This window comes from Triticum urartu, chromosome 2A (assembly GCF_056163025.1).
Source record: "Triticum urartu cultivar PI428250 chromosome 2A, HENAU_Tu73, whole genome shotgun sequence".
Lineage (NCBI taxonomy): Eukaryota > Viridiplantae > Streptophyta > Magnoliopsida > Poales > Poaceae > Triticum > Triticum urartu.
Genome location: NC_141874.1, coordinates 754,537,441 through 754,548,701, shown reverse-complemented (window position 1 = coordinate 754,548,701; position 11,261 = coordinate 754,537,441). Strand labels below are relative to the sequence as shown.

Sequence of the window (11,261 nt, the reverse complement as noted above, 5' to 3'; positions counted from 1 at the left end):
GGTGATTTAGAGTATAAAAAGGAAGTTTTACAAAAGTTTAATGTGCATATTTTTTAACCAGACCAACGTAGGGTTATTTTTATGCTCATTATTGTTGATTATTGGCTATGTTTTCTCAGACTAAAAGTTTTTCATGTTTTCATTCGTGAAAGTGAATGGCTGGGTACTTGTGACCCGAAAGATGACCAGGAAAGGTCATAACGTGAGGGAGTATGTTCTCTTTAAAGAATGGCTTCAAAAGAAAAGAATTCTTGGATATTAATCCAGGAGAAGAAAACAGATAGATCATTGAGAGTCTTGGTTGACGAATGTCTTTCATGTACTCTCTATGATTTGAGATAAAACAAGCAACATGCGTGTTTAATTTGACCAACGTCGGATCAAGCATGCGTGTCAAAGAGCATTCGGATTTATTTATAAATTTGATGATTGAATATGCAGTCAAAAGAGCCAATTTTGGCATTTATGTCCCTTGCAGGGAATTACCCGCATGGTGGGAAAAGATGATTATGATAAAACCCGTGTGGCAAGATAAGTCTGGGAAAATCCTTGCGTAACCCGTATGGCGGCAGAAATTTTCTCAGACTTATCCTGTATGACAGGAGAAAGACATGATGACTCATGTGCTTTTAATGTGTCCCACTCTGGGAGAAAAGTATGCAGTAGCTATTATGCTTTCCCAGTATCAACCATACACCTTATGTGTAACGGTCATTAAGCACTCAATAAATCCAAAGAGATTAAAAGTTATAGATGTACCTAAAGATAAGAATTATATGCAAGTGTGACTTGCAAAAAGTACTAATGATAAAGAACTCTGTTGCGTTTCTGAAATGAAATGAGGAAAAAGTACTCCCATACTAGTTAAAAGATAACTTCATTTCGTATGAAGTAATTTGATGAATGAAGTAGATAATCAAAGTTTCCTCAATTCACAAGAGTTATCAATGGTTTTCGAAATTGTGGCAGAAAAGTTCTTGCCACATTTCGAGGGGGAGAAAGATATATGAGATAAATTAAGAATGATGAAACTCCCCTATGCTTTAGATAATGTGATGAAGAATGTGATCGTCTGGGGGAGTATGACGGTCATATTAATAGCCCTAAAGAAAAGAAATAGTTGTATTTCTGGATCTTTTACAGTTCCAAAAGCAGAGTAAGGAATACTAAGATGGTGCTTAAAGTGCCATAAAGAAGAAAGTTTTAAAAGAATAAACCCAAATTATAAAGTTTAAAGATACGCCATTTTTAGTGAAGATGGAGTAATCTGGGGGAGCATGTTGTATGACCTATACAACACATGTTGTTAGCTCTATAAAGGATGAATGAGTAAACATGGATCTTGTGATACAGGTCCCTGTAAAACCTATTGCCTCTTGCATTGACAGAGCAACAACATCCCCATATGAAAGAAGTGCCAGTACCTGAGACACTGATGGTCTCAAGGAATGAGAAAATCAGATACTTCTGATTACTATAAAGCCTATGTTAGTGAAATTCAAGTGGAGGTTGATCCCACCTCATTTAAAGGCTCATTCGAGCTTTGAGAAATGTCTGCTTATCTAAATGATAAGAGACTATGTGAGATAAAATGAAATTGGTGAATCCCGACGATGTTTGGGACTGATGAGTAATTTCCAATGGAGCCAAAACAGTAGGCTGTAAAGAGTCTACAAGGACAATGTGACTCCAAAGGAAATATGTAAAGGTGTAAAACACGACTTAAATCGAAAGGTTTTTGCGCGTTTTGCACTGAATAGATTACAATGAGTGTTAGTAGCACATCATGATCTGAGTTACATCAGATGAAAGATATTATGATCTGAGTTACATCAAATGAAAGTAAAGAACACAGGGGATACTGCCTGAAGAAGTCTTTTATGGACTAAAGCAATCAAATGTTGTTTTGGGTTAAAGAAAATGAGAGGACAATTGTATTCGTGCAAAGTTATAGAATGGGAAATTCATTTCCTAATCCTGTGCATGTGGATGACATCCTACTTGCTAGTGGTGATGTCAACCTACTGCAGGAGGAGAAAATAAGTTCTTGTCCTCAAGTTCAAAAGAATGTTCTCGGTAGAGTGTCTCTCGTTATAAGTATCGAGATTCACAAAGAAAAGAATAAAAGAGGGTATTAGGGATGTCGAATGGACATGCTAAGAAAGGTCTCTAAAGTATGCATGTGAGAAAACCTACGCATGTTCTTATAGTCAAGGGTAATGGAACTGAAAACTATGGTGTTCCAAGAGTTGATGAGAAAAGATTGAAAACGGATATGGTACCATATGCTTGAGTTGTTGGAAGCTCAATACATTACCCTGACACAGTTCACATATCCGGGTTGTTTTGGCAATGTCCAGTCCATATATTGATCACTGGAATGGAGTCAAAGATATCGGCCTCAAGCTGAAAGAAATAAGTGCTCTCAAAAGATTGTGAGTACAAAGACATGACTTGTGAAATGTATAGCGAAATCCACAATTGTCGCTAACTTTCATGCTTGGAGGTTTTTGTGTGGAAAAGCTCCAAAGAATGAAACAATTATCATCAATGTGATGCAAAGATATGTTGTAGCTTGATATGAGGCTGAGGGATAGGCAAAATGGTTAAGGAGACCTGTACCCGGAGTTGATAATGGTTGACAACAGCAATAACCATGTTAAGTAATTCACTCCTATGACAACGAGTCAAGTGTGGTGCCAAACACATTGACACAAAGTTGTACGTTGTTAAGGAGAAAGTCCGGAATTATGTTGAAATGCTTGGAGCATAAAAGCAATAGACAAGTGTTTGCAGATCTGCTTATTAAAGGCTTACCGCCCAGTGTGTTCGGAGAACACACAGTCGGCATGGGTTTTATGGTATAGTCTAAAATTTCCGGACAATAAAAGGGCCCAAGGTTAAAGAATTTGTTTCAAAACAGAGAGGTACGTTGTGTCTGTCTGATTCTATCGGCAATTGAGCTGTGACGATGAAACATGTTCTATGTATTGATCTGTTATGAAACGAGTAAAGTAAAAGTATACGGTCAAAAGTAAAAGTTGAGATCAAGGGGGAGAATGTTAGGATGATATCCGCCGTGTGGGCCCAACGGCCCACCGGGCCCTTAGATCCACGCCCTGATCGGGGGCGCTCAACCCACTATGGGTGACGGGCCCCTGTCACCTGCACTATATAAAGAGGTGGGGGCCGGCGGCTCGCATAACGAGATTCGTTGCACAGCCGTACACCGCACCTAATCCCCTACCGATCTAGGGTTAGTGCAGTGCTGATGGGAAGCCGCCGCCATCATTTCACCCACGATCTATCATCACCATCGGCCACCGTCACCATGGTCGGCACCGGTGGCTCCTCGAGCCACAAGCACAAGGTAAGAACTACCGGAATATCTAGCCTACCCGATCCCAATGGATCTAACAGATAGTAGTCATCCATGAAGAGGAGGGCCATGGACTCGGGGTTTAGGTGGTCATTCCCAAATATTCTAGACCTATTATTTCAGTTTTCTTCCAATTTCTCAACTATATGTGAATGGCCGGCTCCATTCAATTGTGTACTGCTAATCATCTCATCATATCTTCCCTGACACAGTAGCACGGTGGTCCTTTTATAATGAGAGAAACGAACTTCCATAGTGGTAGTTTAGGCATACGATCTGCATGTATCCATGCACCTGAGCCAACCACTATCGCTGTTTGGCGCTTGCATCCACAAGTACTTCATGCGACGACACATTTTTGTAGTGAATGTTGTGATTTCACATAAATCATTGATGGAGATGCCATGGAGAACATTCATGCATTCATGCTGTGATGTGAGGTGTGATGCACGCATGTAAATGCCGTGCATGCACGTCATTTTCAAGGTCGATGTGAGCGAAGACGTGCATGTCCCATGAGCAATCTACTTTTGCAACACCAGGTTGTGGCATGTGCATGGTTGCATTGGTAGCTATTTATCTCTGTTCCAAATATTTGTTTTACATTTGTCAAAGATACATTTGTAGACAAGTAATTTGAGACGGAGGATGAAGTCTGAAATAAGCCCTGAGGTTGTAGAGCTCAATGGAAATGAACCCTCACGTTTAAATTCCTGAAATCTGTACTGTACCCTGACTTCACTGATCCCGGTCGTTTTAAACCTTGAGGTCGTACCCAAACACAGGATTCCTACGTACCATCCCGAAAGGCCGGGATTGATTAGTCAGCCAAGGTCCCACGGAATCAAACCCCTTCAGTCCGCACTCGTCACTCAGTAGCATCGCCGTGGACTGCACCTCGTGCGAGCGGCCACGAGAGCTGCGTCACTCGCAAGGCCGTGCCAGGATCGCCGGCTCGGGTACCAGGACCTGCTCGTTTTCGGAGCTAGCCATGGCGGCACAGTCAGCTTCCTACACCGGCGAGCTGCCCGCCGTCTCGCCATATCCTGCGTCACTTGGGCTGTCGGGCGTCCTGCCGGCCAGGCCACCGCGTCGCCAGCGCTGCCTTACTTACATCGCCGGTTTCTTCATAGCTCGGTCGGCCGCGCGTCTCGTCGAAGCCAGGGCCGAGCGCCTCACCGGCTCCCTTGCCACAGCTGCCATAGGCGCTGCCGCCGTGCCGCGTGACTTGCTGAGACCTGGGCCACACATCTAGCGAGGCGTGCACACCGTGGTAATATTTCAGCAATTCGGCTACGTGGCACCCAGGGCCGGCCCTGAGGGGGGGCAGGGGGGCGGCCGCCCCGGGCCCCCGAGTAGGAAGGGCCCCCCGATGGATGTGTATGAAGTTTAGGAAAGAATTGTAATTTTTTGAAAATAATTCTTTCCCGTGTTGACAGATCGTCTGATTCTAAAAAAGGTAAGGAATTATTTGCCATGTAACACATTGATTGATTTTTTACATGTTTGATGTTTAGGAAAGAATTCTTTCCCACATAACAGATTGACTAATTAATTCTCAATCAAAAATGGAAAGAACTGTAACAGACCGTTAATTCTGGCCTTGCCTCACGCCAATGGTGTTCCCGTCTTTCTATTTCTTCTCTTCCGAAATTGGCAACGAATCGGCCATGCCAAAGCCAAGTTCAACGTCATGTCACCGGCATCGTCTATCTGTGATTTTCGGCTGCTGGACGCGATTAGTGGAGGAAGGTAATGTGATTTTCAAGATTTCATCAACCTCCTCTTCTTTTTATACAGACTTGTATGATAGTTCGGTTCATAAAGTTTTAATTCTCGTACATATCTCTCACATACTCCAATTTCCTGGGAACAGAAAAGGAAAACTTGGATTTCTGCTCATGACTCGTAAGCAGCAGCAAAAGCTTGCAATTTCTATTTTCTAGCCATCAAGGTACCTTGTTCCATGCCTCTTTCTTGTATATTTATTTAGCAGTTTTCTTAATTTCTTGTATCGTATGTGTGTGCTACTTAGCAATAATGCTATTAATTTAGTTGGAAACTATCCATCCGACAAAGAGAAAAAAAAAAGAACATGCATATGAGTTGATTGAGTCCTAGAAAAAGTCTTCTAGTGCTTCGTCAGAAATAAAATAAGTACTTCTGATAGGGATTTCGAGGAATTAGCTTTAGTTACTGTTGAAGAACAATGTAGCGAAATATTATTGGATGATAAAAATTTGAGTTGCAGGGAAGTGTAACTAATTCACCTAATAAAAAAGTATAGACTGAAAAGAGTAAAAAAATGTATCGATTAAAAAGAGCGAGCAACTTTTATGTGCGCTTTATTTTTGAATCGTTGAGACGACAAGGCAACATAAATTATAAATTATAGTGTAAAATGAGTAGTAATTTGCAATTGAAATAGAAAAAAACATATATATTTATATGGCTTTAGGGCCCCTTTTTGTTATCTTGCCCCGGGCCCCCGAAATCTCAGGACCGGGCCTGGTGGCACCAGGAACTCGAAGCCACCCATGGCGGAGCGCACCCGCGTCACCCTGAGATTCCTTAGCCCGTTGCCTCTAGCCACCGTGGTGTGCTGCACGCCGGGGTCGCCGGGGTCGCCGTGGTGGTCCAAGAACATTTTTACCTGGTTCCGGTGCTTGGTGCCATGCACCGGCTTGTTGTAGAGCTTGATCAATGTTCGCGGGCTACATGCACGTACAAGCCAGCCAGCAAGCCACAGGCGTGCTTCTGATTGCACCGGCTAGACGCGTAAATATACGCATGTGGTTGCTGCGACATGGTCACCTTCGCAACAGACGTGGGGCACGTCGTCAACTGCATGCCACCGTGTTGTTGCATAGAGTACTTACAAGTGCGCAAGGATTCCTCGTGAATGATCTGCTCAACATCTACATATCGTGCATAAGGGATCGTTTGACATTATCATCCTCGCGAGCTATCGGCGACGTGCATTTTGTAAAGCGCTTTTCTGGACAATAATAAATAAACAAAAGAGCTGAAAAGACAGGCACTAAAGCATTGACTTCCTTCCTCTCGTCATGCCTTGTTTTGGTTATTTATTTTTGACAAGTTTCATCACTTGATCTATATTGTGATATTGATGTTTTTTCTTTGTAGAATTTCTTTTGAGCAGTTTTTGTAGAAATTAAAATGGATGATAATTTTTGTGTGAAGGCGGCCCATGGTATTTGGAGGCTCTGGATAGATAGGCACGTGCTAGGCCCGCCCGGCCCAGCGCCGCCGCAGCCGCCGCCCGTTAGCGGAGAGAGCGCGACACACACGGCGGCTCGCCGGCGACCTCCTCCTTTCTCAACCTCCACTATCCACTCGCCTCCAGATTAGATGGGACATCTCGGAGCCACTTCCTCGCCTAGGCATCCGCCGTGGGCCTATCGGAGCTCAGGCGGGTCATGCACATGCAGCGCCGCGCCCCCTCTTGCCAGTGAGACGGCGGATGAGCCGGCGCAGATGGCCAGGCGGGCTCGCCCTGCCGGCAACCAAACGACGACGCTCCTCGCACTCCGGCCAAACGGCGGCCCCAGATCTCCCGGAGGTGCATTTTTCTTTTATCTGCTGGGCAAGTGTGCATTCTGATCTATCCCTCCGTTTCTAAATACGTATAAGTCTTTTTAGAGATCTAAACATAGACTACATACAGATGTATATAGACATATTTTAGATTGTAGATTCACTCATTTTGCTCCATACGTAGTCCATATTGAAATCTCTTGAAAGACTTGTATTTAGGAATGGAGGGAGTAGTAGCTGTTGGATTGGATTGAATGTGGTTTCCACTTCCTGATACTTTTGACTTGCCACTGTGTATTCTGAACATGCATCCTGGCTAACAATATGCACAGACAAACCAATACTTTTTCCAGTAACCACCTATGTATCTTACTGTGCCGATCTTGAACTTCCTGTTAAACAATAGTAGTACTACTTACTGTCAGTCTCAGGTTCACTGGATCGTACGAACAGTATCTCTTGCTTCTCGGAAGGAAGCGTACGATGTAGCAATAACTAGACAGACAGATAGATCTCTTTGCAAGCAATATACTGTACCTTTTGAAGTGCAAATCCATCATTCATCACCTTATGTTAGTGAATCAGGTTTGTCTGCTGTATATCCTAACTGACAACTCTGTTGACTTGTATTAAATGTGTTTTTTTTGCGCTGTATGAGCACATGTCTACTAATGATACTCTGACTTGTATGAAAGTAGGTACATACATACCAGGTAACAATAGTGTCTCTTCCTATCTTAGCAAAAACCATGGTTGCATTCCAATGCAGGGTGTATCTTTGTAACAAGGTGCACTTTGTGCAATCGCTCGCGTCGTGTGTATCTTACAGTGCTGATGCTGAACTTCTCTCCGGTGCTTGTGCGTGCAGGACATCTGGCGCCATATACATTCCCTGATGCCACTGAGAGGCGCTGCCGGAGCCGCTTGTGCGTCTCAGTCCTTCTATGTTTCTGGAAATGCCATCCCAGCCTCGTTTTGAGTTGGGAGACTTTGGACTTCAGAAATCACAAGTCAGTTACACCAGGGATTGAAGAACTCACCCTTTGTCTGCCTACAAACAACAAACACAAATACGAGTCACCACGCACTCTTTTATCCAGTAGGATGGGAGGCTCGCTTCAGTGTCTTTACCTCACCAATTGTTCTTTTCACCCTCTGCCTGCACTCTGTTGCTTGAGGAGCCTGACAGAATTAGAGCTGTTTATGGTGCGCATTACGGTGGATGAGCTATGTTGCCTTCTTTCTGGTTCTCCAGCTTTAGAGCACATTTCACTCAGGTATTGCAGTAAGGCAAACTGCTTGGAGATACCTTTCCATTTCAGCGGTTAAGCCATTTGAAGGTGGAACATTGCAGCAAGCTGCCAGTGATATAGAGCAAAGCTCCAAATCTCTCCAGTTTTCACTTTGCAGGTAACATCAAGGTACATGTCTCACTTGGAGAAGCATTGCAAGTGAAGAACTTACACTTGAACTGCACGGTATTTGGTTGTGACACTCGAGCAGAGCTGGCGTCCAGCATGCCAAGCAGGGAGGTATGCTCTAAAACTGGTGGTGTGTATAATTAATACCATTACATAAGTTGATACTTAGAATACCATTAATCTGACATCATCGTTGTGCAGATGGTCAATTCACCAATGGTATCTAGGAAACTTGCCACCTGAGTTCTACAAGTATCTCTCTGTGAGAATTGGACATTGGACGGAACTTTGATTGTTCCTACTTTTCGTTGGGTCCCTGTTGTTCGATGTGTTAAATATGGTACATGCATGTCAAAGAAGACGACAATCACGAGGCAAGTTCAATAAGCTGGCCTTAGGTTACTTTCCTTTTTCTTGTGTATGCCGTTTGTTTGACATTAATGTATGGCATTGCTATATACTCCCTCCGTTTCAAAATAGATGACTCAACTTTATGCTAATTTTAGTACAAAATTAGTACAAAGTTGGGTCATCTATTTTGGAACGGAGGGAGTAAGTAATACTAATAGTTATTTTGGAAATAGGAAAAAAAATGTCAACAGAACTAGTAAAGGTCGTTCCAAAAATTGGAAAAATAGGAAAGTGGAATGTTCATAATTTCATATGAATACGCAAAGCAGGAGAATTAAATACAAACTACGTTTTTGGGCATCGACAAGAAAGCACCACCCACGATTTTGTTAGAATATAAACTTTGGGATAGCTTTATTGGATTCTGGTTTTGGCTACCGATTAGAGTTGCTCTTAGGTGTGCAAAATAAAAACATGGCCACAAAATTAATTCTGAAAAAAACACATATAGATTGCTTCTTGTGCGTGCATATCGTTTAGAGAATTAGTATCTATCTAATAAAGGGAAATGGCTACACGGAAAGTATGGTCAGTTCACATATGAAGACAATCACGTGCAAATAATAGAGAGCCACATATATATAGGGGCGGAATCACCGGCTTCTGCGCATAAATACCACAATGCATGCATGCACTCCATTGATACAACAACTCACAAACCTCACAACAGTACCGAGAAAAATTGCGAGATTTCATACCGAGATGGTCTCCTTTTCCTCTGCCTCTATGCTCGCCCTGACGATCATGACGTTGCTCGTCACCGGTGCCCGGTGCAGCACCTCGAGCAAGGTTGGCTTCGCACTGACGAAGGGCTCCACCCCCACCAATCTCATTGTGGCCGCCAAGTCCTTTGGCGGCACTGCCGACGACTTCTCCAAGATGCAGGTCAAGGGGCAGGGCTCGGACAAGTGGATTGACATGAGCAATGCGGGGAGCTCCGGCAAGGGGAACTCCGTCTGGAAGGCCGTATCCTCTACCCCACTCAAGGCCCCTCTCGCCATCCGTTACCAGACAAAGCAGGGCACGACTGTTGTGAATGACGATGCCATTCATTCATTTTAGAAGATTTGTATATCCATGGTCCATGCTGCGCAACCTAAGGGTACCCTTTGCTCATTATTTCGTTACCTTTCATAATTTTGACCTACATGCTAATGTGATGATCATCTTCCCAGGACAAGGAAAGGTGTAGCAGAAAAAAATCCCTTTCTGGAATAGTCAAGTTTCATGGCATGTCTTCCACAACCTGTGAATGTACACCGGGAAATGGGCTCCTCTGTGTGACTACATGTATTTAGGAACTATACCACATGCTTGTGCTAGAGATTGAATTTTGGAGATGCATTTGTACTGAACATGCTACTTTATTTTTCCCTTTTGATCCCACAGGAGACGAAAACAATATGGCTATATGTGTGGCAGAATCACATCTAGAACCATAATTTCGCTGCACGGTGTCTGCTACTTGCAATCTCTGCTATTTTTTGTAATCGATCTCTCGCCCCCATCATGTTTTTGACTTGATATATGGCGTGAGAGGGAGGTGGCGGCATTGGATGCGCGTGGAGGGGGAGCTAGGAAGCCACGAAAGTGAAAGCAATTATAGAATATTGAAACACAATAAAATGTTTCGGTGTGCATTAGAATAAGGTAAAAAAAAGCTATCACGCTAACAGAAAATGAATCATTATGATGCACTCTAAAACATGACAAAAACGAAGGAAGTAGATGTATATTATTTTTATTTTATAAAAGAAAACAAATTTGCGTGATTCACCTTCAGAGCGCTAAGACGCAATGCAACCGTAATGAATTCCAAAAAAGGGTGAATCTTGAGAAAAGAAAATAAAAATGAAATTGTTTTTTTCTTGTTGTGAGTTGTAAGAAAAAACAGTTTTCAGTAATATATTGAATATTGGTATTTTCTTAAACACCTTGTCTGAAAGAGCACAATTGTTCAAACTGAATATAAATCAAAGTTACGATTCAAAAGACATTAGGCATCTAAACCGTTGGATCAAAAGAAGTGAGAAGACATTTGTGACATAGAGATGTAGTGATAATGGGGGCATGCAATGGAAAAGAGCTGTTCGTAACCATTGCTGACGCACACTACATACCATCTTACACAAGGTGTGAAGAAAGAAGGTAAAGTATGGAAGTTAGCTATACTTTGTACACAAAAATTAAATGGTTTGCATATGTTTTGAGGCACAAATCCCAACAAATTAATGAAAAGTGGATCCAGGCATAGAACATCCGGTGCATGGTCGATAATCCACTCCCACTTTAGGCCCCCTTTCTCTTTATAGACAAAGAACATGTAATGTCTTAAGAAGAACTACCTCCAAATAATAAGCCTCCTATTTTTTCTATAGCATGCTAGCTGGCCACACATTGCATGCATGCATGTCCACACTGCAGGAATGCAATAGTTAGACCATGCCATATTTGTGAACTTAGTTAGCGGTAGTTAGGCCACGCTATACCGA

The 11,261-nt window shown here is 42.8% G+C and overlaps 1 protein-coding gene and 1 pseudogene across 1 annotated transcript; both read left to right on the top strand.

Moving 5' to 3' along the window:
• The first annotated feature begins 6,863 nt into the window (after nucleotides 1-6,863).
• Nucleotides 6,864-8,731, top strand: LOC147987815 (F-box/LRR-repeat protein At5g02910-like; annotated as a pseudogene).
• Nucleotides 8,732-9,394: 663 nt separating this feature from the next.
• LOC125534602 (pollen allergen Phl p 2-like) lies at nucleotides 9,395-10,233 on the top strand. Its single transcript, XM_087540444.1, has 2 exons — nucleotides 9,395-9,871; nucleotides 9,945-10,233. Exon 1 carries the CDS (start codon nucleotides 9,472-9,474, stop codon nucleotides 9,829-9,831), a length of 360 nt encoding a protein of 119 aa, XP_087396570.1. The 5' UTR covers nucleotides 9,395-9,471; the 3' UTR covers nucleotides 9,832-9,871; nucleotides 9,945-10,233.
• The last annotated feature ends 1,028 nt before the right edge of the window (nucleotides 10,234-11,261 follow it).